Source organism: Pituophis catenifer, unplaced genomic scaffold (assembly GCF_029215685.1).
Source record: "Pituophis catenifer annectens isolate HBS135680 unplaced genomic scaffold, rPitCat1.0.hap2 SCAF_3, whole genome shotgun sequence".
NCBI classification, from domain to species: Eukaryota; Metazoa; Chordata; class Lepidosauria; order Squamata; family Colubridae; genus Pituophis; species Pituophis catenifer.
The window spans coordinates 49,816,579-49,843,977 of record NW_027256883.1 but is presented as its reverse complement, the minus strand read 5'-3'; the positions used below and the strand labels follow the sequence as shown (position 1 = coordinate 49,843,977).

The following is a 27,399-nucleotide window of genomic DNA, read 5'->3' as shown; positions in this document are numbered from 1 at the left end:
AATTCTCTCGGAGGTCCCCAATTTACAACCATTCATTTAGTGACAATTTGAAGTTACAATGACACTGAAAAAAGTGATTTATGACCATTTTTCACACATGAGTGGATCCAATCTGGGTTGGTTACCAGGATCAGAGGTTTAGTCTTTCAAATTTTTGGACTTGTGCTGGAGCCCATCCTCAGGGAACTTTTCACTACCAGAATGTGTGCTTTGACTATTCTATGCATAGTATTTATGTGGTGCTTGGTTGGGTGTGGTTTCTTATTGATTGATTGATTGATTGATTGGTTCAATTTTATATGCCGTCCTTCTCCGGAGACTCAGGGTGGCTTACAATGCATTAAGCAATAGCCTTCATACTTTTGTATATATCTGCTTAGTAGGGCTTTCGCCCCCCCCCCAAGCGGTGTTCTTTTTTATACAAAGTCATTTGCTGTTGTTTCCTTGTGCTGTCAAGTCCTCCCCTCCTAAGTACCTGATAAACTCATGATAAATCAGCACTCCTGTTGACCGAGAAGGATCCCATTTCGCAAACTTCAATAATTTCCCTGGCTATCTTTGTACCTGCTCGGCCAACAATCTTATTAGTAGTGAAATTGAATGTATGTCCTTGTTCATTACAATGTGAGGCTATCAATGAGTTTGGATCTCCTCGTCCGATCACTAACTTGTGTTCTTGCGATCTGATAGTTAGCTTCCTCCTCATTTGTCCTACATACTCACAGGGGCAGTCCATACAGGAGATTCGATAGATTACATTAGTAGTAATCTTCCACCTTCACTTATGAGTATTGCAGCATCTCTGTGATCATCTGATTAAAATTGGACGCTTGACAACGGGCATGTTTTTATGACAGTTGCAGTGTCCTAGGGTCATGTGACCACCTTTTGAGAATTTCTGTCAAGCAATGTCAATGTCAGATTCATTGCATGCAGGGATCTTTTTTTAGCCAAAAAATGGCAAATACACAATAAATAATATTGTGCCACTGCAGTGAATAACTTAACAATTGTGGCAAAGAAAGTTGTAAAATTGGATAAATCAGTTAATGTCTTGCTTAGCAATGGAAATTTTGGGCTCGGTTGTGGTTGTAAATCGAGAACTACCTGTATACAGTTGAAGCGTATATAATAGCTTCTTTTGATTTTCACGGCGGGAGATGCTGTTGTAATCCCTGCAATGAACTGGATCATAATTTAGTGTGATCGGTTTAGATGGCCTGGTTGAACATTGTCTGACAGGGCTTGGCTGTAATTATTTTCTCCATGATTTTGCCCATTTGGAATATGAATAAAGTGATGTTATGGCTTTTTCTGTTAAACCATATATGAGTGCCATAATATGAGATGCATATTAGCTTGTACAAATTTTGTATGGCATTGATTATTTTTTCCAGCCTCCAGATGATGTATTAGATTTCAGCTCTCATAATTTTCAAAAATTGGCCTGTGCTGGTTAGAGTTTATGGGAGATGGAACTCTAATAGATAGATGGAAAGTAGATTTTGGAAGCCTTTAGGAATTAGGAGGTATAACTGCAACTTTTTTCACCACATTCTTTTTCAGCATCCTGGAAATGATGGTATTTCTTCAGGATCAGATCAGAATTATAGTAGTAGCTTAAAGATTACTTTGTAAAAGCCTATTTGTGGCAGGAATGCAAGTATATAGGTTAGTCCAAGATCAAAGACAGATAACAGAACAAAGCAAGGACTTTGGAGATTGGCATAAACAATTCAACTGAGACAAGAGCCAGCTGGATTATAGTGTTCAAGTTTGCTCACGTTCACATGGAAATTAATGATTCAGGGAAGAGTGAATTCCTCTCATTTGGAACAATCAGTTTCTAATCCTCTAAATCAGCCCTCTGTTCTAAATAAATTGTATTATAATTCCCAGTTCAACCATGAATAAGCAGACAATCTGAGAACCTGTAAAAACGTAGGTTTTGCAAATACTTTCTGTGGAATATCTGAATTTCTATACTGGGTTACACATAAATTTTTGATAAATATTCTGTTCAACTCTCATTTAATTGCTTTGTAATCCAATGTTCCAATCTCTTTATTCCTGGTATTAATGTAAAAATTGTGACTTTTTAAAACCCTTTTTAATTTGTGCAATGGATTTTTTTTTTCAAATATGTGTAAAGGAAGGAGTCTTCTTCCTTTGCTTCTTTAGTAATGGGCCCATTTTTAGTTTGTGGCAGATGGTATTTCTCTCAGAAGACTGAACTATTGAGGAAGTTAAATTAATACACTTTGTGTCTTTGAATCAGCCTTGACTTTTGGTAACTGCATGGACACATTCCTCAGATTTTCTTGGCAACATTTGTGGAGTTTTAGAAGCAGATTAACTCAAATTGCATTTAAACAAGAAAAATAGTCTTTAAGCAGAATTAACTTTGAAAATGTGAGATAAATTTTCAAAATATAAATGTGTATTCTTTTTTTTTGTTGTTGTTCAAAAGTTTCTGTTTCTAAATTTATGGACTATAATTTATTCATTTTTTAAGTTCCACATTAAGTTTTTAAATCTAGCAGTGTGACAATATGAGGCTATAAGCAATATTATATTGATAGGCTTCTGCTGATTCCCTCCTCTTCTATTTCCAAACATTTGGAAGAGATTTGATTCTGGAAAAGGGAAGCTACTGGTAGGTGAAAGTATGTCCGTTGACAGGTCTTTCATTTTTTTGTTGCTATTGGATGCAACCCATAATTTAAAACAAAAACAAAAACGGACAGTAGCATTGTTTTCCTTTGCCATTGTGACAGCTAAAACAAACAACTAACAAAGATGTTACAGTTGAGAATGTATTTACCCTGTATATCTTTATGCTGAACAAATGGCCTAACCTTGGATTATAATAATTAAGAAAATATATTGACAGCTGTGCAAAGTCCTTTCTGAAATCAGTAGAAAGTCTACAGTAGATCAAACACAATATTTATATCCCTAACTATCTAGGAGAATTCAATTCAAGATGTAATTAGGCCACCTTGCCAAACTGGTTTTTAATTTACTGGTTTATTCTTTACTATATTGCAAAAAATCTTTGCAGTGACAATATGGATTATTTCTTACATCAGGAATTTCTATAGAACTGAAAATATATGTATTTTGCATTCTTATCTCCTGTAGCTCTAAATCATTTATCCATATCAAAAGAAAAAGACTTTGAAAATTCAAGCAAAAAAGTAGTATTAAAAAAATTAAGGAGATATTTCTTTATGGAAAAAATACAGCTTTGGAATTAATTCACTTAGTAGAGAAAGATGTCTTTGTAAAAGGTCTTAAATGTCTTAATTGCTTTTCCTAACAACTATCGTTCTGTAACAGTGTCCACAATTTGGTCTTCTTTGGTATTTTGGAACAGGAATGGGAATGTTTTTTCCTATTTAGATTTCCTATTTACCTCTGGGTAAAATCTATTGGAGCTTTCATTCAGCACTGAATAGTTTATATCCCAAAATAAGTGAGGCTATTATTCAAAATTAGAGATACAAAGTTAGAGATGTTACTTGCCTTTGTTGATGTTAGGTATCTAATGAGGAGAGAAAAGACATTTGCATCCTGGTGTTCTTTTTCTCCAAAGTTTTTCTTCAAAGCTTTCTCAATGACTTTTGTAGTTATGGAAGAATGCAAGATGGAATAATCTAAGATTGTTAAACTTAATTGGAACAATTGATGATGGTCTGGGAAAGGTTGAAGCCTAACATTTAGACACCTAACAATTTGAATATAACCCACAAATTCAAGCATAGACATCCACAGGGGGTGGGTGATGTGTAACAAAACACTACAAAGTAAATTCTGCCATTAATATTATGCAAAGTTGTAACAAGAACAAAAGGGTGGGACGTCTGTCATGATAGCATGCTACACATTTTGCAGAACAGATGCCTATGGGTACAACAAGGGAAGTTTGAGGATACTTGGAAAATATAGATTTCATTATTCTTCTTTGTTCTTTAAACTATCAGTGTGCAGAGGGAAATACATTAATAAGCCAGGTAGATTCCAAAGAGAGAACGTGGATAGAAACAAAATTGTGAAACATCCAAGAAAAACTGTAAAACTATCATGCTTTTCTCCAACTCTGCAGGTTTTTCTGGAAATTGTATAGGATGTGGAGAAAGAGGATTTCGATATTTCACTGAATTTTCAAACCACATTAATTTGAAACTCACCACTCAGCCAAAGAAGCAGAAGCACTTAAAGTACCACCTAATAAGAAATGCTCAAGGTGTGCTGTCAAAGGGACCTCTTATATGTTGGAAAGGTAAGAAATATCTTCTTGGATGTACTTGAGTGCATGTGGGGAACATTAAGAGAATTGAATTTTAGAATGGCTAAATAGTACAATGTTTTGGTATGCTTCTTCTTAAAAGAGGGAATTTCCAGATGATATCATATTGTAAACCTAGCTTTTTAGTTTGTAAGATGTTATATATGATTTTAAGTGTTTCTTATCAGCCACTGAAGGACCTTTTTCCACATTAAAGGACTCCTCCTTCAATCTAGGATTATCCAACTATTTTTAAAGGACATAGAATATATCTTTAAAGCATGTTAATTTTCTTTTGCAAAGTAGTTTACTTCATTTCTTCTTAATCTTACCCTTCTAATAAGGAACATAGGACAATTTTTTGCCTCAAAGCAGCTCATAAAATAATGGTTGAAAGGTAAAAGTTATGCTTATGTCAGTGAAAAAACAAAATATATTCAAATGCTTCTGATTGCTAAGCCTAAGAGAATCATGTATACTAGGGTGTGATTTTTTTCTAATTGGTAGAAGATTGCATAATTGTTCCCCTCCAATTCCCCCCCCACCCCACACCAAATTCAGCTATTTCTATTGTGTAGAGGCTAACTCCCAAAATATAGCTTAATTTTGGAAGTTAGCCGCTATACAATAAAAAAAAATGTTGTGGAACAGGTTGCCTATCTCTGGTCTAATGCAGTCTGTAACAGATCAGTTCATGGTAAATCAAAACTAATATAACAACTGTATGCATGTTTACTTGGAAATAAATTGCCTTAGTGAAATTCCCTTCCAAATAGGTAACTGTAAAAATACAGCATAAGAAATGTGTGACGATACTGGAGATAAAGAAGTTAGCCTATGGCTTAAGCTAATTGAAATATCATGTTCATCAGACACAACATAGGGCAAAACATGGAATTCCAAGAATTCTATGTAGCAGTTGATGATGAGAATATGTGGATATTTATTCCAGAAGTTGCAAAAAATTGTGTTTAACATGATAGTCTTGTCACACATTTTTCCTGAAGAAAGGACATCTTCTTGAAAATAACCCTATAATCTAGTCCTATGGCTGTTTAGACTGTTTTCTATGACAGCAGCTTCTCATTGTCATGGCCTAATTAATAAAACTTTCCTGTAGGTGTGGTTGTGCTTGGTATACCTCCCCCCATGTCTTGTGCAAAGCCTTATATATTATATAACAGTAACTAAGGTTTGTCTAGCGCAGTGTCCTAGAAGTGTTTCTGTAGTCAATAGGAGGAATATACTGATGTTGCAGTTCTATAAGAGCCCTTTGTCCTGATGTTATCATTTCTCCCATGCACAAGAAATGAGAAGAATGGTAATATCAGATATATTTGATTTTAAAATCTCTCTATATGAAGGTGTGCTTTCTTTGAAATTATTCTTGTATTTCCCATAACAAAGTTAGGGTCATGGCTGCTGCATGAATTTTCTAAATGTTTCGAAACTAGAAATAATCTTTAACAAATTCCAAGAACTTTGCTTTCTAATTAACACTCTTGATTGCACAATAACTGTATTTTGTTTTGTTTTGTTTTGTTTTGTTTTTTGCATACAATATATGTCCTGCTGCATTATCTCACTGTCAACCTGGCTGCTTAAATATGTGCTATAGCTGCTTTACTTGCAGAATGTAGAAGCAGGCACTCTTCTATTGCTAGCCATTCTGCTAAACCTAGTTCTTCAGCATCTCCATCTGTGACTCCTGAGAGTGGAACAGCCAATGGATACAAGCCAGGGTTCACCCAGACAGGTAGGAGCTGAGAGTCCATTGCATCCTAGAGCTGACACTTGTGAAGTAGTGATTATGATGCCATCGCAATTCCTCTTTAGCTGTGAAGCCCCCAATCATAAAATTTCTGGTTGCTTTAATCTAGGTGGGAGTGCTATGTCTGAAATTATTATATAATAAAAGGTTTTATGTTATAACTTATTCTGTGGTCTGTGTCAAGAAAGAACATAGTAGTTGCCAACGATCAAAGGATACTTTATCTTAGTATGATCAAGCTTCGCTCTATATCTGTGATGGTGAACCTATGGCACACATGCCAGAAGTGACACGCAGTGCCCTCTCCGATGGCATGTGAGCCATCACTCCAGTTCAGCTCTGCTGGGCATGCGCGCGCGCCTCCCGCCAGCCAGCTAGTCTTCAGGTCTGCATGGGGGATGGGGCACATGCGCAAGGGTCGTGCACACATTGCATTTTTGGGGTTTGGGCACACACGCACACATTCTTGTTCACACATGTGTGCCTTGGACATTTGGTCCAGAAAAGATTAGCCATCACTGCTCTATATATTTGCAAAGACTTCCTACTGAAGTACAGTAAAAACTCTCTTCCCTCAGGATTTTATGACAGGTTATCTCTTCCTATTGCTTATAGGTTAGTGGGAGGTTTGAGTGGAGGTTCATCATTCATTAATACAGGCTCCTTGCATATTTTGGAATCCTATGTGGAGACTTTAAATATATAGAGCAGATATCTCTCTTCGGGCCTTTGCTCTACAGTATGGACATAGGTCTGAAATAAAATTTTGCAAGGGTAGAATTCCTCAAGTACTAAAGCTGCAGAACAGCAACTTTAGATGGAGGATAATTCTGTATTTAGTGTGATCTGTCCTCAGACCATTGGGAAGATTCCCCCCCCCACGTTTAAGTATTCCACTATTTTTATAAAATCAAGAGTAGAATCTCAATACACAACTATTTTTCATTTGTTGTTGCTTGATGAATATATATGTTAATTGGAATTGGAATTTAAATTTGAAAGGATGTTACAACCAACTAAATTAATCTTTAACTGTGATTTAGAGAATGAAAATATTTCCAGGGGCGGTTTTAAAGTATTTTCTTCCAGCCTCATTTGCAGAATTTTCAGTGATTCTTTGAAATCTCTGGTGTATTTCCTCAAATTCTTTCATCATTTTCTTATCACAGAGGGGAAAACAACTACAAGGAAATTTGTTTCCAATGCTGGATTGATGAGTTATATCTGATCACCATGCTATTATATATGCAATATATTCTTTCTCTCTGACTTCTCCGTTTCTGGGCAGTGGATTAATGCTCAGGGTAGGGCAGTACTTTCTATTCAACCCCTGTCATGGACCGACCATTCCCTCCTTAAGCTAGACTTTTTATCCGCCAACCCTCGTTGGTTCTGCCCCAGGCACCTGATGGACTCTGATAGGTTCCTGACGGAGCTTGGGACTTTTCCCACATACCTATCCCGTGATTCGCCAGAGACCCTGGTGGATGCCTGGGAACCGGCTGCTGCCGGGGCACTGGATTGAATCGCCCCTTTGCGGCCTCTCCTCCGACAGGGATCCCGGGTAGCTCCATGGTTTTCCGTGGAGCTTAGGGAGATGAAGTGTCAGAAGAGACGCCTAGAGGGCTGTTGGAGATCTTCCCATTCTGCATCTGATCGAACACAGTTAAGAATCTATATTAGGTCTTATCTTGTGGCAATGGAAGCGGCGAAACGTGATTATTTCGCCGCTCTCATTGCGTCTGCAGAAAATCGCCCAGCAGCCTTGTTCTGAGTGACCCACTCTCTTCTTAATCAGGGAGCGAGGGAGGACCTCTTGCAGGGCAGTGCTGAGGATTTTGTTCAATTTCTACAAGACAAAATCGCTCAGATCCGGATGGGTTTAGACTCTAATTGGGCAAGGTCTGATGAGGAGATGGGAGCAAGTCTTGAAGGCAACATCTGGGTTGACTTTGACCCTGTATCCATAGATGAAGTGGACAGGATTGTTGGAAGATTGGGGGCCTCAACGTGTTTATTGGACCCGTGTCCTCCTGACTTGTTGCAGCAACCAGAGAGGTGACTGGAGACTGGATCCAGGCAATTGTTAACGCTTTGTTGAGGGATGGGGTCTTCCCCGCCATCCTTAAGGAGGTGGTGGTTTGACCCCTTCTCAAGAAGCCTGCCCTGGATCCGGCCTCCTTGAACAACTTTTGTCCCGTCTCCAACCTTCGCTTTATAGCGAAGGTTGTTGAGTCTGTGGTGGCATACCAACTTCCACAATTCCTGGAGGAAACAGATTATCTAGACCCATACCAATCGGGTTTCAGGCGCGGACACAGCACGGAAACGGCATTGGTCGCCTGGTGAATGATCTGTGGCGGGCCAGGGATAGGGGTTATTCCTCTATCCTGGTCCTACTTGACCTCTCAACGGCTTTTGATACCATCGACCATGGTATCCTACTGCGACGACTCAGGGGGGTTGGGGGTGGGGGGCACTGTTTTACAGTGGTTCTCCTCCTACCTCTCGGGTCGCACACAATTTGTCTGGGCAGTGGGACAGAGATCCTCCCCAAGGCCCCTCATTTGTGGGGTGCCTCAGGGATCGGTTCTCTCCCCCTTGCTCTTTAACGTCTATATGAAGCCGCTGGGTGAGATCATTCATAGTTTCAGGGTGAGGTATCAGCAATATGCTGATGATATCCAGCTTTACATCTCTACCCCGGACCAAACCAGGGATGCCCTTTCTGTGATGTCTAAGTGCCTGGAAGCGGTACGGGTCTGGATGGGTAGGAACAGGCTCAAACTCAATCCCTCCAAGACGGAGTGGCTATGGATACCGGCATCCTCTGATCTAGTGACCTCATCACTCTTGATGGGAGGGGAGTTGCTTACTCCCTCTGAAAGCGCTCGCAATCTTGGCGTCCTCCTGGATTCGCGGTTGTCCTTAGCTGACCATCTGACAGCCGTGACCAGGGGGGCTTTTGCGCAGGTTCGCCTGGTGTGCCAGTTGCGACCTTTCTTAGATAGGGATGCCCTCCGCACAGACATGCTCTAGTTATCTCTTGGCTGGACTACTGCAATGCCCTCTACATGGGGCTGCCCTTGTGGTGCACCCGGAGGCTCCAACTGGTCCAGAATGCGGCCGTGCGGGTTGTTACAGGAGCTTCCCGTTACTCCTGTGTTACACTTCTCCTGCGCGAGCTGCACTGGTTGCTGGTGGTCCTTCGGATCCGCTTCAAGGTGCTGGTACTTACCTATAAAGCCCTTCATGGCATGGGCCCGGGGTACTTGCAGGGCCACCTCCCACCGGCCTCCCACCACCCAGTGCACTCACATAGGACTGCCCTCCGGGTGCCATCGGTCAGACAATGTCGCCTGTTGGCGCCCAGGATGAGGGCGTTCTCTGTGGCTGCACCGACCCTCTGGAACGAGTTACCCACTGGGCTCCGGACGGCCCCTGACCTCCGCTCTTTCCGTGGTGACCTGAAAACGTGGCTTTTTCAACAAATCTCCTGATCTGCTGGAAGTTTTAGTTTTAGTTTTAACTGTTCGGGGATTTTAATTGGATTATTTTAGTATTCATTTTATTGTCTTGTTGTTTTATTGTTGTGAGCCGCCCCAAGTCCTTTGGGAGAAGGGCGGCATATAAGTACGATAAAATAAATAAATAAAATAAATTTCTCCCGGGAGAGATAATTTCTGCCTATCTTAATTATGCTTAAGTGTTTAGTTGGTATTAGGATTAATAAGGATTAAAAATAGATTTGCCCTGAATCACAATTATAAATTTAATGGAATAACTATATTTAAACACAATATATGCAAGTGTATAGATGAGTAGTTACCATTTTAACACTACTGTATTTGTATACCAATATAAAGTGGCCACATTGAATTTTGAATTTTAAGTCTTTATTCTTTAAGACCACTGTGGCAATATCCATACCTACTGACAGATTTTTGCAGTAGAAATATATCCTCATTATTAAAGTAGATTAATATTAATTACCAATACTTTATCCATACTTTTTAATAATGTTAAGAAATAGAAAATACATAGCACAAGTGCTTAGCACTGTCTACTAGATTATCTGAGGTTAATTGTGGTTTGAAAGTATAGGAATCATATATTGTGTGTTATTGAACTTCTTAACCAGCTTTAGAATATTGCAGCACAAATGGAAAGAATATTTAGAATGCTATTTTGTGAAAACTTTGACTTCCATAATAATGAAATGAATAATGTGCAATAATATGTAAACTAAATAGTTTGGCTATTTCTGCCAAGTTGTAAATCTATCTTCGATACTCCCCTTTTCCTTATCAGTTGATCATGGTTTTATTTACTTGGTACCTTCTGTATATGTGTTTTTTGGTCAGGGCAGAGTTGCTAAATCCTTTTTACCCCCTGCTAGAAGTGTACTCTTTCAATGAAAAAACAGTCACATTATCCTTGGCAATTCATTTAAATTACACCAGCAAGGTTGTGTGGGTGAAAAGAGATGCTTTTTGTTTCAAAAAATGTTATGGGAGTAACTCGGGGCAGAAATTTTTTAAAAAATATGTCCTTGATTATTGATCCACATACTCCTAGACACAAATCGATGAGAAAGCTACAAGTTAAGTAAATAGCACTAAAAGTTCTGAATAACATTATAAGAACCATAAATAAATAATAGAGCAGTGTTTGGAATAGCCTTTCTCAGTGTGATGCCCAGAAGTATTGTCCCCAGGTAATGATGGGAGATACCATCCAAGCATACCAGAAAATCAACAGGTTAAAGAAGGCTAGCTGACAAAGATAGTACAAGGTAGTGCAGTCTCCTTCACAAACACTGATTACTCAAGTTCACTGACCACAGGAACAATATTTTTAAATGAACTGGTTATTATGGCATAACCTTCCAGGGATTAGAGCAGTGGAAAATATTTCAGATTTTATTTACTAGAACAGTAAGATATACAACCTAGAATTTGGCATAACATGGCATTTAAATTTAAGGAATTTATTTTGGGTGCCAGTACCAAATATAAGCTGCAGTCTTTCTATACAGAAATCCATTCCCAGCCATCTACCCCCACACAAGCTTTTCTATTTCACAAATATAATTTTGAGTAGGTGGTGAGGAGGAGTCCTTTTATTATATAATTGTCAAAAAATGGACAGGTAAACATAAATGGCAATTTTCTGCTAATTGCTTTCAGATTTAATTATATATTGCAGTCTGCCCTTGCATTTTTCTGGATTTGTATCTATTTATAAAACTCATAAAGCTCCTACATTAATAATAATTCATCTAAGAAAACCACATAGTTTACCTCAGATGTTCCTAATTTTATCTGTGCAGTATGTAAAGTAAGTTGAGCTGAGAAAAAGTGACTTATTCAAAGTCATCCATAAGCAACATGCATAACCAAAGATAATTTCCCCTTAGAAGTAGACTTGTACTATATTATCTCTACAGATTAATAATGCACATGATCTTCTTGAATGATGGAGTGGTGGTGTAGTAGCAATAATAAAGATGGCAATATAATGATGATGATGATGATGATGATGATGATGATGATGATGATGATGATGATGTATTTATCTTGGGTGAAGGGACATGAAGATATGCCCCTGCTTCCTGTGGTATGGTTAGGAATATGGTTGGGGTTGAAACCGGAAAGGTTGGTTTAGTATAGTAATGCTATTTTTGCTGAAAAGTTGTACGGCACAAAGGCCCATCCAGGAACTGATTTAATTAATTAGAAAAGGTCAGTAGTATGGCAGAACTGGAAAATCCATAGTGTGTCCTTCTTTAATGAGATCCAGTTAACTGTTTTCCTTGTTGGTTTTCTCTCAAGGGTAAGACATCCCTGTGATTGCCTTTTGAGGTGGACATGCAGTTGAAATTAATCATAGTGCAACCAACCTCTTTGTGAAGGTTTTCCTGCACTGACAAGTGAATCATTTCACTATTGATTGATTTGATTACATGCCATTAAATCAATGTATCCATATAGACAGACCTTCCCAAGATGATTTGTTCCCAACCTGGCCTTCCAGGACTCCCAACAGTGCACCCATCATCACTGCGGTCATGTCTTCCACCTTGCTGCTGGTTTTCCTCTTTTACTCGTTCTTTCCAGATTTCCTAGCATTATGGACCTTTTAAGGGAGCTGAGTCTTTGCATGACATATCCAAAGTATGGTAATTTGAGCCTGGTTATTTGTACCTCAAGTGAGTGCTTGGGGTTGATTTATTATATGATACATGTGTTTGTTTCTTGACTGTCCATGATATTTGCATGGACAGTCAAAAGCTGTTTCTATTTTGCTTCTTCAGAGTCCAACTTTTGTTTCCATGGAGTTTACAGAAAAAAACATTCTGATCTTTGTAGTATAGACATGTCACAACATCTGAATATTTTTTCCAAGGCTTTCATTCCTACCCTGCCAAGTGTTGTTGCGTATTTCTTGACTGCTGATTAATTGTCAGTTCTAAGAAGAAGCTATCCACCAATCTTCATTGTCAGTTCCAAGAATAGTTTGGTCCTCTGGTTATCTTTTTATATGTAACTGTAATCTCATTTCTTGACTCTGACTTTCTGTTCTGTGTATAAGTTTGCATCAGGTGTAGAGAGCGATAAAGGTGACTTTGAAGGAATGATGCAGAAAGAGTTACAAAAAGAAGCATTTGTTAAGCATGGGAAACAGGGAAAACATTTGAAAGAAGCTCATACTGGCTATACCCTAATCAAGTGGGATAAAAGAGGGAAAGAAAGAAAACATAGGGAGGCTTTCAAGATTCTTTTACTATAGCCTTTTACTATAGCCTACACCCGTGATGGCGAACCTATGGCATGCGTGCTACAGATGGCACACGTAGCCATATCGGTGAGCACATGAGCATTGCCCTAGCTCAGCTCCAGCTGATTTTCGAGCCTTCTGGACCCACCAGAAGTCGGGAAACAAGCTGTTTCTGGCCTCCGGTGGGGTGGGGAGGCCGTTTTTGCCCTCCCCAGGCTCCTAGAAAGCCTCTGGACCCTGGGGAGAGCAAAAAACGGGCCTTCTGGTCCCACCGGAAGTCAGGAAACAGGCCATTTCCAGCCTCCAGAGGGCCTTCAGAGAGGTGGGAAAGGCCGTTTTCACCCTCCCCAGGCTCCAAGAAAGCCTCTGGAGCCTGGGGAAGGCAAAAAACAGTCCTACTGTGCTATCTCCTGCCAAAAGCTGGGGGAGCACGGGGCGGTGTCACGCGCACATGCATGGGGGGATAGGGCACATTGAATTATGGGTGTGGGCACATGCGCACGCAACCCTCCCATGTTCCCCCTGCTTTTGGCACGCAACGGCAAAAAGGTTAGCCATCAATGGCCTACACCAATAAAGAATAATTCCAATCAAACTTGTGAAGTCTTATTTCCTAACCTGGCCTGCTTTGAAGAGTTAATATGTGAACAATAAGGTGTTCTAGAATTCCCATTTTCCTAAAGACATTCCACAATTTGACATGGTTGATATAATTTTAAGACCTTTCTATTAAGAAAGCATATATTGACCTTGGTATTGTTTGGCATTCTCAATTGCCCATTGTGCATAAGTGATACTGTATCTTGTTTTAAAGCCAGTTTGAACATCCCATTTCAGGGTGGGCTCTGATTTGCATTGGATGGTTGTAATATTATTTTGCTAGTGTGTGGAATTAATATATTATGTGATAATTTTCATGGTCTGTTAATTTTCCTTTCTTTGGTATTGATATGTAGACTCACCTCTTCTAATTTGTTGGCCACTGGGTCATTTTCAGGATTTGCTGGTATAGTTTGGTTAGAACTCTCCTCCTTCTCCCCCCCCTGTAGAGTTTCCATCAGAGTAGCTGTTTGACTTGACAATGTCTAGAGTGCTGATGACAGCATTCTAATGTATTTTTCCATTTTTCTTTGACTCAGTTATTATTTGTCCATTGGCATCCTTTAGGATACCAATTTGAGACTTTTGAGTTTAGAGATCTTTTGAAAAGCTATACTTGTTGATGTCTCTACAGATATCTACATACAGATATAGATATTTTAATGTCTCTTCTAGAAGTTTTCTGAAATTCTTAAGTTTCTCCTTGGGACCTTTCTCCTTGTTGGCTTTGAACTCTCTTTTCTTTGTAGTAATTTCCACTATTGTTCTGAATCCAGTCTGCTTTCTTTTGTTTCTTAGTTTTTGTCAGTATTCACATTCTTCCTTAAAATCTATTTGATTTCATTCCATAATACAGAGGTTCTTCTCAGTAAGTTCAGGACTTCAAAGAGATTCCTGCCTGAATATGGTAGGTATATGTTTGAGTTCATATAAAAACTGGTAGATTTATTCTTCCATTTTAGTTTGACTTGGAATTTGTGCATGAGCAAATTGTGATCTGTTCCACAGAAAACCCCTGGCCATATCTTTGCTTCTGTATCTGAGTCTTCCACTTCCTTATACAGTTAATTTGATTTCCATGAGTTCCTGTTTAATGATATTCATTTATCTGGGCATTAATTTTTAATATACAGCCATTAAATATCTTATTTAGATGCATTCAATTATTTAAATATAACTTATTTAATATAATTACGAAGCTCAGAACTGAGTTTGTTGGGAAGAGGAAAGAATTGGAGAAGACTGGCTAAAGGTAAAATAAAATTTTCTTTGAGTCAAGCTCAATTCCTAGTAACTCCCATGTAGGTTTTTTTTAGCAATAACAAGCTCCTATTGCAGTGATGGTTAACCTTTCAGCCGCCGTGTGCCAAAAGCAGGGGGAACATGGGGGGTTGTGCACATGCATGCTCACACCCATAATTCATTGTGCCCTGCCCCGTGCATGTGCATGCAACCCCCCACGCTCCCCCTGCTTTTGGCACGGTGGGCTTGGCAGGCCCATTTTTTCGCCCTCCCCAGGCTCCAGAGGCTTTCTAGGAGCCTGGGGAGGGCAAAAATGGCCTTCCCCACCCTCTGGAGGCCCTTCTGAGGCCAGAAATGGGCCATTTCCTGACTTCCAGTGGGACCGGAAGGCCCGAAAATCAGCTGGCTGGCGTGCATGCGCGCTGGAGCTGAGCTAGGACAATGCTCATGTGCCCATAGATATGGCTCCGCATGCCACCTGTGGCACGCATGCCATAGGTTCACCATCACGGTCCTATTGCCTCATTTCAGTATTTTGATTTTTTACTTCCCAATCCAGGATTTTTCTAGTAGCTTCCAATTCAATAATTAGACATTATTGATTAATTAGGTGGTGCTTAGCTGAATGGCAAGCTATTTCAGCAATTTAATTTTAATCATATCCATAGGAAATATAAGAGTCGATGGCAGTATAGATCCTTTTCTTTCCCATTCACATTTGAGGAGAAAATTGAATATATACTTTGTCCTGTGAGGCAAAGAAAATTGCAGTTTTTGTAGATCCCTGTCCTTCACAATTGTTGAAGGTACTACAGTCCTCTTTCATGTGAATTTGGCCATTCTATTTTCTTTCCTCCAGATATATGTCTTTGGCTTAGGTCATCTTCCGAGAGCTTAATATTAATATGTTGATTAGCTTTCCATTATTGCCTTTGTAATTTTCAAACAGTCTACTAAATATTTACCTTGTTAAAAAGTAGTCTCTTAATCTTACATACTTTTTAGGGGGGGAAATGGAAGGTAAGGAGGGAAAATAGGTTCAGGTCTAGAAATGATGCAAATATTGTAGTTTAGTATAGAATTACTGTTATGCGTCTTTAAAAGCAGACTAAGACTCTGACCTCAAAGGAGGTTTCCTTGTAAGCTATATTTGCCACCAATCTTCAAAAGTTAAAATTGTATATCTTCTCTTCCTCTTGTTTTTTTTTTAAAGTTTTTTGTATCAAACATCTTCAATGTGCAGTATATTGCACTTTTTCTTTAAGAAATCTAAGGAGAGAGAGAGAAAGATATCTGGATTATGCCTCATTTTATGTTCAGAAAACAATCCTGGGGCTGGTTGTGACTGATAGAAATCTCCTTGGGAACTCTCTAACCATGTGTGAAGTTGAACTAAGATCTCCATGGGCACTGCTCTCTAACCAAAAAACTCCCATACATGTGAGAAATTGAGTAAAGGTGGTATAAATCTTTGCCATACTACAATTTGTTCTCTATCTTTGCTGGTTAAACATAGTCAGCTAACCTGCCATTAAATGCTGATAGGCACCCAGGCAAATTGTTTTGGAAAATAGTGATGGGAGAAGATTCTTCTCTGGATTCCTTGGTTATATTTCCATGTACTGCTAAAACTTAATCATGTTACAGTTGTTGGTCCTTTTTCAAATGAGAGTTTTCATCTCCATTCTCTAATTGCCCAGTGTCCCCTTTTCTAACTTTCTTGGCCTCTCCTCATTCCTGAAAGCTATCTATTGTTTCCAGGGTCTGTGATTTTGGCACAGCTTTTAGGAAATGTCCCTTCTATCTTTTTTCTGCTTTTTCCCCCCCTGACTACTTTCAGTGGGATTGGTATAGTTTCAGACTAGCCTATTTACTTTTCTCAGATTAATTTATCTGGTGAAAACCAGTTTACATTGTTTCCAAGGAAAAGTTCACTGTTAGGTCACAACAATTTCAGACAAGTTGAGGATATCAATAGCGCTGAGAAGAAGATTGAGTCCATCTTAAAATGTAACATGGGCTCAAAGAAGTCATTTATATACATTCGTATGAGCAGAAACTACAGTTCAGGTATATTGGAGCTGCTTATTTCTGAAGTTGGTTAGTCTGTCATAAAATTTTGTGCCGTGTAAAGCTGAATTCCGCAAGATTCTTCTATCTGCACACTTTGCATAATGGATAGATTGAATTATCTCATGTAATTGATTCTGCTTTCGTCAGGATTATCTTGTACCTTCAAGATATATTAAACTACAGCTTTCATTATCATGAAAGGCTAGAACCCATGCTGACTGGGAATTATTTATTTGTTTGTTTGTTTGTTTGTTCGATTTATATATGCCACCCTTCCCTGGAGACTCAGGGCGGCTTACAATGCATTAAGCAATAGCCTTCATACTTTTGTATATACCTGCTTAGTAGGGCTTTGTGGCCCCCTCGAGCAGTGTTCTATTTTATACAAAGTCAGCTTATTGCCCCCACAAACCGGGTCCTCATTTTACCTACCTCAGAAGGATGGAAGGCTGAGTCAACCTTGAGCCTGGTGAGAATTGAACTCGCACTAATTGCAGCAGGGTGGATTTGATTTAAAATCACAATTTAGATCATGATTTAAATCACTAGTAAAAAGGCTTGATTTAAATCAACTCGATTTAAATCATAATTTTTAAAGAGCAACTGTCATCTCTGCTACTCCTTTGACCCACTGTTGACTCACCGATAGTCCCAGTGTTGCAGAATATACAGCCTCATGCTACATAACTAAGCTCCATTTCATGCTGAATAAACTAAATTATTTATGTATCTTAAATAGAAAACTATCTTAGGATAGATTTTTACCCCAAAAGTTTTTTATTAAAATAAATTTGATAAAAATCAAAAAAATCCAATTTAAATAAAAAAAATCTGATTTTTTTGATTTTTTAAAAAAAATCATTGATTTTTATCCACCGTGAATTGCAGGCAGCTGGCAGCTAAGTACTACTTTAACAGCAGCAGTTTAGTCCACTGCACCACCAAGGCTCTTTTATGCATAACATTTTGACTTCCTCTGATTAGGGAACAGTATATTTTAGTTTAATCATACTTTAAGTAATAGAGAATTCTAGGAAGGAATAACGAGGGGGGAATTTACAGCACCTTAATTTTAAGAGTCATTCATTAAGCATTATTGATAATGGCAGAAATGCTTGTTTCAGGAAAACAAGAAGAAAGAGATACTAAAAAGTGCAAAGACCTGGAAGAAGAAAGGAGACAGCAGAAATATATATACAGTAATGGAGCATTAAAGAAAGCCCATAGCTTCAGGTTTGAAATATGTATTGGGCAATATGAAAATATTAAGAACAGAGATCCACCCATTTAGTCTTGCCTCAGTAAACAATTAAACTTTTCCTTTGATTTTTTAAATTGAATGTCTGTTTGAAGTCAGAGACAGTCCCTTGAACGAGGGGGATTTTATCTGCAGAGAAACATACAGTATTTCAAAAGTTTTCAAAGTTCTAGCGTCAAAATAGGAAGTTCTCACTCTTCTTTATTATTCAGGGCCACGGTTATTATTGTCTAGATACGCATTGCAAGCCATGCTCACAGGCTTCCCTGGGAGCAAGTAGGTTCAAAATATAAGAAAAAAATAGGAAATGCACCATTGAACAAGCCTACAACTGTGCTGTATTTCTAAGGTGTCCCAATTGCTCCCAAAGTTCTGTACAGTTTTGATGCTGATTTTCCTACCTCCAGTTTCAACTCTGGAAGGAAGGCCTAGTTTGCCATATTTTCCATGGGAAAAAGAGTGGTAGAGTTCTCCAACTCACAGAAGCAGTTCAAAGATCCCTAGCTTCGTTATCTTAACAGAGTTGAAAGGAGTAGCAGCAATAATTAAACTCATTATACATTATAGTCATTATAGTCATTAGTATGGTGGTCAGAGATACAGAACTTCTTTCTTTCTTGGATGAACTAAGAGGGAAAAATCTGCCCTGTAATTTTGGAGGCATTACGGACTCAGTAGATTTGCTGATGAAATGAACGCTTGAACTAAACTGTTGTTCCTGTTAATACCAATTTTGTCTAGGCATTATCACACAAATTCTCTTTATCTACTATTTTTCTTTTTCGCTTGCTAGGACTCACTGTGCTGTATAGTACAATCAGAGATAGTTCTAATCATTGTATTTGTCCTTCTCTCTAGTGTTTTGTCTCTAGTTAAGCAGACCTTGGAAATTCTACATAAGCCAAATGATTTAAAAGGAAAGAGAGTTAAGATAAATGTACTGTATAACCTTATAGTGTAGTGTGACCGTGTTTGATACAGTGAAAAAAATAAATCTGGCTTCAATTTAATGCATACTCATATTTGGTTCTGTTAGATCAGGGGTGTCAAACTCACATCGTCACGTGACGTATTGGGACTTTCCCCCCCCTTCACTAAACCGGGTGTGGGTGTGTCTAGCATGTGATGCATCTGGCCTGCGGGCTGGGAATTTGACAGTCCTGTGTTAGATTATTGGAATATACAGTAGTGAAGAATAAAACACATCCGCATATTCTTTGGAATATCAATTTATTCCTTCTTTATATATATATTGATAGGATATTGCATCTACTGGATAGATCTAGGAATTCAGGTTGCAGTTCTGAACTCAGTTACTGAATAGCAAGTCTCACTGAAAAAAAATGGGACTTAATTTTCTTAGTGTATCAATATAGGATTAAGCCATTTGTCTCATAAATGGTGGAATTATGTGAAAAAACATGCAGGAATGTATCATAAAAATAATGGTAATAATCACAGGTCAATTATTCAAAGATTCAGCCTACTTGTTTGATAATAGAATAGGATAGGATAGGATAGGATAGGATAGGATAGGATAGGATAGAATAGAATAGAATAGAATAGAATAGAATAGAATAGAATAGAATAGAATAGAATAGAATAGAATAGAATAGAATAGAATAGAATAGAATACTTTATTGACCAAGTGTGATTGGACACACAAGGAATTTGTCTCCAGTAGATAAGCTCTCAGTATACATACAAACAGCAAGGTGACACCCATAACTGGAGAAGTATATTATAAATGATAAATATGATGATTTAACACATGTTCAAAATTCATCATAGCATCTGAAAAAAACCCTCTTGTGATGATACTGTATCTTAGACAAATTTTCAAAGACTATTGTAGATTTTAAAAAAATAGTTACAATTATCTCTTTGACAGAGTCCTCGGTATTCAGTGAAGCACAGTCTTCCTCTGCTGTTAATTTAAGTGGAATTCAAGATTTGACTCGGAATAAGAACATAGTGAGACCACTTGCTTTGCCTGGGCAACTTGTAGGAAACACATTTGCAACAGGTAATATATTTTCAATCAAACTCATTGCAATCTAGGACTACTTAGACTCTAGTATGTAAATGTTATGTGTGAAGTATCACAAAATGTAAATAATTTGCTATAGAATTGTCTTTATGGAACAAAACAAATGATAAATACCTCATACTTCACCTGTCTTCCTGTTGGTATTCTTCAAATATGTTTAATTCTTACCATTCTCAGCTAGATCAGTCAATATAATGGCACAACGTATATCAGAAAGGCTTCAAATTAGTGAAGACAACTTTAAAATCATGTTGCGGTCAGATCAGGTTTCTGTGATACGTATTACCAACACTAGGATTACCAGATTTAGTTTGCAACAATCTAGTTAACCATTAGATGACAGCAAAGAATTAAAATTTTCTGTATTTTCTTTGCTGCCATCTAGTGATTGCCACTTTTTTTGTAGTTCAAATTCGGAAGGTCCAAACAATACACTGTCCTATTGGAATGTTATTTTTTACTAAGTTCATGTACTTATTACATATATAATTTGCACTTCATCTAAACAATGTAACTGGTTTAAATAGATTTTTCCCTCTATTCTTCCTCCTCCTTTTCTTCCTCATTTTATCTTTGCTCGAAAGCTAAGCTGGTATGGTTAAGAGGTTGTAATCAACCTGTGAGCTTCATTGCAGAACCTGAGTCTTCCCACTGTTAGGTCTTAATCACTAGCCTCAACATTTTACTTTTATCCTATATTCTACACTAATTCATTTATTTATTACTGGTAAATAATAAACCCACTAAATAAAAGGTTGAAACACTATATCATCTGTAAAATGCATGTTTTCTGTATTAGAACTCCAATTGGCAGTTAAAGTTGCCAGAACACTCCCCCAGCATCTCATTATTTAAAAAATATTTTGTAAAGTAAGCCATTAGTTTTAAAAAGAACATGCCCATAAAATTTATATTCTACTGGTTATTTTTAACTTTTTAGACTTATTGCCATTCCTATCTCTGAACCACTTTATTTTGTACCATGTTATTATTTATTAGTTTTTATAGTTACAATATCACAATATAATACATTAAGTTCTAATTTAAGATATTTGATCAATTTTAGCTTGAAATATTTTGAAATAATATTAATTCCCAAGGGTCTACCTGAAGCCAGTGAGGTGAACTAAGATGATTAAATATATTTTTATTTGTGCTGTCAGTAATTTAATTTTAGTATGTTCTGTCTTTCAAACTTACTAAATGATTAATTAGAATAAAATAGATTCAATATAGTTTTTTGATAAATAGAAAAATATGGCAAAAACTGAAGTTTGTCAAGACTACTTAGTAACACAGTGTAAAAAAGAATGCCCATATTGAAAAAAAACCTTAACTTTGATTATGAAAGACTAAAGAACCAATAGTCTTCCAAAATAAGACATGTACTGTAAGTAAATTTACTATTCCACAATTTAAAATACATTTCCTTTAAATTCAGTTAGCTTCCATGTGACTAGGATTCAAGCCAACATTCTTCATTTTTCTTTTCATAAATTATAGCTAAATAAAAGGGTCATCTTCTGTTTTTTAAACAAAGAAGACAAGTGATTCTGAACATATATAAGTATTCTATTTTTTTTTAAGTTTTGAAAAATTGTGTCGATTGTAGCCCTCAGAATAGCTTTAAAAAAAAGCTGTCCCAGCTGTTATTTTTAATAAGACAAAAGGTGAAAATGAATTCCTTGGGGATAATTATAATACTTGTCAACTGTGGAACAGAAAGCTTTAGCATGCTATCCAAATATCAAATACTGATCTTGCTTATCCTTGCTTTGCATAATATTCAGAGATATTGTACATAATCTTTGTTGTAGGAAAGTCCAAAAAAGTTGGGTGCTGCCATAGTGTGTTTTTTTATCCTCCCTGTTAAATCCCCTCCTTTGTTATCTTCTTACAGTGCTCTTCTGGTCTTCGGTGCAATTGCTTGTTTTACAATTGTCTAAAAATATTTGTAGTTTTTTTTGCATTCAGTTCCCCTTTCTCTCAAAGCCACTGATGTTACCACCTGGCTCGAATATATCTGCAGAAAAAAAAGTAAAAAATAACTTCTTGACCTTGTTATTACCTACTTTACTATAATGACTTCAGCAGTTATAAAGTTTCTGAAAGTCAGAGTTGTCAATAAAAGTGCTTTATTACATGGGGTAGACATTAAAGCATATAGAAGGTAAATATCCTTTTTGTTATTTATGTTTTCTTTGTTTGTATTAATTCTGCTTAGCTACCCTGACAAGTTCTGGCCCACCCAAAAAACGACACAGAGGATGGTCTCCTGGATCCCCAGTCCCTCCTCCTGGTGTAATTGTGCCTGTTCCTGCCATCCGGCCTCTTCCAAGAGCAGGCAAGATTCTGATATATGTGTGTCAGTGATGGGATTCAATTTTTTTATTACCTGTTCTGTGGGCATGGCTTGGTGGGCATGGCAGGGGAAGGATACTGTAAAATCTCCATTTCCCCCCTACTCCAGGGGAAGGATACTGTAAAATCTCCATTCCCTCCCCACTCCAGGGGAAAATTACTGCAAAATCCCCATTTCCTCCCAGTCAGCTGGGACTTGGGAGGCAGAGAATAGATGGGGGTAGGGCCAGTCAGAGGTGGTATTTACCAGTTCTCCGAACTTCTCAAAATTTCCGCTACTGGTTCTCCAGAACTGGTCAGAACTGGTCAGAACCTGTTGAATACCACCTCTGACCAGCCAGTGACCTGGTGATATACATCCACCTTAATTAATTAATTAATTTCTGGAATTGATAACTAGCCTTTGCTACAGCAGCTCAGGTTAGAAAACAAGAACTTCCATCTCCAAATTAGGCTCTGCCAGAATCTCCCAATAATTTCATGACTAAATGGTGGATGTGAATCCAAGTCTCCCAATTGATGTCTGTATAAATTATATTTAATTTCATCTCAGTAGATTATCAATACATGCATATCAAATAAGATAGACTAATATCATTCCAACATGGATCTATATACTGTATCATGACAGAAACCTTTGTTCTTATGGGTCATAAATTAAACTGATAAATGCTGTTTAATGCTGTCGTTAATATAGTTAATCACATCAGCTGTCTTTCTTCCACATGCCTTTTTTACTCTATACAACAACTTTATCCAATCTTGTGTATTCCAAATGGATTGGATTTCATTTTCCTTCATTCTCAATATAGTGAGTTATAGTCCAGCACATCTGGAGGAGAGATATGTAGAGGTCATAGGAAATGACCTTGAAGGATAGAAAGAAGAGCTGTTACCAAGGCAACAATTATAGGGCTGGGTATCATCCACATACTTGTGGTACCCCATGCAAAAGGTCAAAATGAGCTTCTCAAGAGATCCGATGTTGACCCAGGGTGGGACACATAGATCATTGACCTAGTTATTAAACAGACTTCGCCAGCACCATCTTATGGAAGCTTCCTGACAGGAAGGATCACAGTAAAGCACTGCTAACAAAGCCTGATTTTGCCAGATGGCCCAGAAGGACATTGCAGGCACTAGTATAAAAACTACCAGGAAACCCCAGGGATGGTAGCAGGGTTGTATTTCCCCCACCTTGCTTTGACCTGGATCATTCATCAAAGTGTTTGCTAGATGAAATGGGATTACTTTGAAATAAAATGTTAATGGATAACAGTATCTGTACTAGAGATTTTTTAAAAATGCAGATATTTCTCCTGGTGAATTATAAACTCTGTATTAAAGCAAAAAAGATTTATGTGGCTTAAAAAAAGATGTGTTTTTTTTTCTCTGTGTGCTTAATTATTGCAAATCATTAATTCAGCTTTGCAATTACAGAATTTATTTTATCTATAAAAATCTCTATGGCTCCTTTGTGTCTAAAGCTTTGATTTGATAGATTGTGATTAGGATATGAGAAATCAACATTCAATTAGTCTGTGAGAATGTTTCACTATTAATTTGCATGTGATTGTTTATAAATTAGTATTGAATCTGATTCTTTGTATAGGTAACATTTCAATGGAGTTTTTGTAAGCAGCTCTGTTATAATATTTGGCTTTGAGGAAATTGTGTATGCATCTTTTCCTCTCTGATTCACCTCCATCAACTACAAACTTAGATTTTTTAAAAAAGGTAACATCTTTTGGAAGGGTGAGCTAGGGAAAGAGTGGTTTGAAAGAATTCAGTATAATTTCAAAAGGAAATGCAGTGTAGTTTGAATTTTATTGTGTTTAATGATTTCCAGAACAAGAATGGTTGTTGTTTTTTACTGTTAAATTGTTCATAAGGGCAAATCACAGCATGACCCTTTTTATAATAGATCCGTCCCCTTTCTGTATTTTTATAGAGCCTCTTTTATCTGTCCCAGTTCCGCAATCAATGTTAACTGGAATTTTACAGCCTCAACCCATCCCTGCAGGGGAGACTGTAATAGTTCCTGAAAATCTTCTGATTAACTCTGGAATCAGACCAGTGATTCTAATAGGTAAGCTCTCAGATAATGTAGTACAATAATCTACAGTTGTTACTTTCCTGATTTTTTGTTACTGTTGTTTATTTTTGGATTAAAATTCTGAAACCTATTGTATCCATTCTATGCAAGCTTAAAAATGATTTCGGTAGAATTACTTTTCCTTGGAGAAAAAAATTCTTTTTATGATCCCAAAGGGATGAAAATTGACTGTGTAATTGTTCTGCCCCAGCTACGGATCCCAAGAACACAGCACACACAAACTCTGAACAAACCTTAGTTTACTCAAATAACACAGTTTTAGCAAATGCCGGCTGTTAATAAAGTGTTCTTAACAGCCTGCCAGAACTCCACAGAAAGATAGCCAGAGTCTTACTGGAGTTGACAGAAGGCCCAGAAGCAAGGTTGCAGAGACATACCAACGTGATGATTAGCGAACTAAAGTTGTTTCCTGCAGCTTGTTACCAGCTGCATATTTTCTTAAATAGGCTAAGGGAGTGGCCAATTAGCCCCAAGCCTTACTCTCGAGGAGACCTCCTCCTGAGGAACCATTCCTGCCTTTTGGCAGCTCTGCATGCCCGTGCATTGAGAAGAGGCTCCTCCTCTTCATCCTCTTCACTTAAAGGAGCCTCTGGAGGTTCTGAAGGCCCTGACTGAATCCCTGCCTCTGGCACCACATCTTCTTCAGCCTCCTCATTGTCCGACTCGAGCGCTGGCTGCACAAGCTGCTGGCGCAGCACCACACCAGCCTCCTTGTCATCAGGATCAGCAACAATCCGCGCAGGCCGCTGGCGGGCCACAACAGTAATGTACCTGTACTTATATTACATTTATTCCACGCTACATTTAAGTGTGGCTTGTCGTTTGTGCTATGCTTCCAGTTCCGTCCTCTCCCTTCCAAGAAATAGTAATCTCATTCAAATCAATTTAATACCTATTGAGGTAGAGTATATATTTTAGAGCTAGATTTTAAAATTTCTATTAAAAGAATAAAAGAACAGAATGCTGTTTTAGTTTCTGAACTTGAGACATTGTCAAGTTACTGAGACAGAAAGGGTAACTATACCTAGAAAAAAGTATATGTGTGTATATGTATGTATGTATGTGTGTGTGTGTGTATATGTGTGTGTGTGTGTGTATGTATATGTGTGTGTGTTTTGTACATACATATATATTGTACATACATAAAATCTGCAATTATGTCAGAAAAAATCTACAGGCTGTATGAAAATCTTGTGTTGATTATTACTTTAAAAAACTGCATATTGGATGAAGATATAATGAACTACAATTGAGATTTAGGAGGGATGTTAGTACTACTGTTAATAGAGAAAGATATCTATATGTTACAATCATTACTACATTCCTCTTCTTCATTTTTGTTAGACCCTAACATGCATAGATGTCTTTGTCATCTAGGTTTATATAAGTAGTCCTCACTGAATAATTCCTTGTTCAACAACAATTTGAAATTATGGTGGCACTGAACAAAGAGATTTACTACCAATCTTCACAGTTGCAGCTGTCACAGGGTCACTACAATCACATGATTACAATTTGAGCACTTGGTAACCAGCTCACAGTTATGACAGTCACAGTGTCTCTTGGTCACGTGATACCATTTGTGACTTCCTTGCTGGTTTTCAACAAGCAAAGACGGTTGCCAATGGTAATCATATGACATTTTGTTTAACAATGATAACTGAAACTGCAACAATTTCCATCATAACTTGCTCTGGTCACATGATATTGCACTTTATGTTGCTTAGCGATGGAGTAGCTGGTCCGAATTATCATTGTTAAGTAATGGTCTTTACATCCCACCCAAAAAAGAGTTTTTCATATTTTTGTGAGAAAGTGTATTTTGATTCCTTGCTTAACAATAATTTTTATTTTATAACGTTTAAAAAATTGGAAAGCAATTCTGCAGTAATTTGAACATGTCTTTTTGTTTTTGAAAGGTTATGGCACTTTACCTTATTTCTATGGGAATGTTGGAGACATTGTAGTAAGTCCATTGCTAGTGAATTCCTACAAGATTCCTCAGCTGGAAAACAAAGATTTGGATCTTTTTGGTTTAACTGGGAATCAGTTACTAAGTGTGGAGAACATGATTATTTTAACAATACAGTATCTTGTCTGGCTAGGTAAGACATTAAAAAGTATATTGCTTTTTTGGGTGTACATAAATACTATCTCCTACAAATCAGCAGATAATAAACTTTTTATGAGACTAGGTGTCACAAAAATTATAACAAAAGTTATTCTGCCTTCATTCTAGGTATATTATCATCTTTTTAATTTTTTCAATTTTCAAAATTCTGATTTACTTTGGGGCAACTTCAAGTTATAACCATCTGCTTTCATAGAGAAAGGCTTCTCTACATGAAATGTTATTGGATAAATTCTACCCTGTAAAATGTAAGCAAGTAGGGCAGCCTCTATACAAGGTATATTTGCATACAATTCCCATTAAGAAAATAGAAAGGACTTAATCAAATAAATATGTTTCAGGATAATTTTCTATCATTTTCAAATTTTGCAACTTCATTATAGTAAGATCCCAATATGGATTGCTTGCTAGTTACAAATTAGTCTGACTCATCATTGGAATGGTACCAGTGTTCCTTGATGAGTAGATTCCCTCCCCAATATGGCTAATCTCTATTTGTAAAAGCATTAATGGTTGATGTTGGATACTTGAAATGCCCTTGAACTGTATTGTGAAATCCGCAGCAGACAGCAATGCTCATGACCGCATGCACACAAATTATCTTCCTTTTAAGCACATTTTACGCAGAAACATACGTGGGTGCTTTTTTAGCCAAGATTTTTCACAAATATTTTACAAGAGTGTCTCTCCTGGGAAAATGTAATAATAATTTATGAAGTTCTTGTT

The 27,399-nt window shown here is 37.5% G+C and overlaps 1 protein-coding gene across 1 annotated transcript in view; it reads left to right on the top strand.

Moving 5' to 3' along the window:
- Nucleotides 1–27,399, top strand: part of GREB1L (GREB1 like retinoic acid receptor coactivator) — an 80,737-nt gene that overhangs the window by 12,636 nt on the left and 40,702 nt on the right. The window contains exons 4-9 of the mRNA XM_070942348.1: nt 4,109–4,285; nt 5,925–6,047; nt 19,907–20,041; nt 22,290–22,409; nt 24,378–24,515; nt 26,462–26,647. Coding sequence (XP_070798449.1) covers nt 4,109–4,285; nt 5,925–6,047; nt 19,907–20,041; nt 22,290–22,409; nt 24,378–24,515; nt 26,462–26,647 — 879 coding nt within the window. The remainder of the gene's footprint in view (nt 1–4,108; nt 4,286–5,924; nt 6,048–19,906; nt 20,042–22,289; nt 22,410–24,377; nt 24,516–26,461; nt 26,648–27,399) is intronic.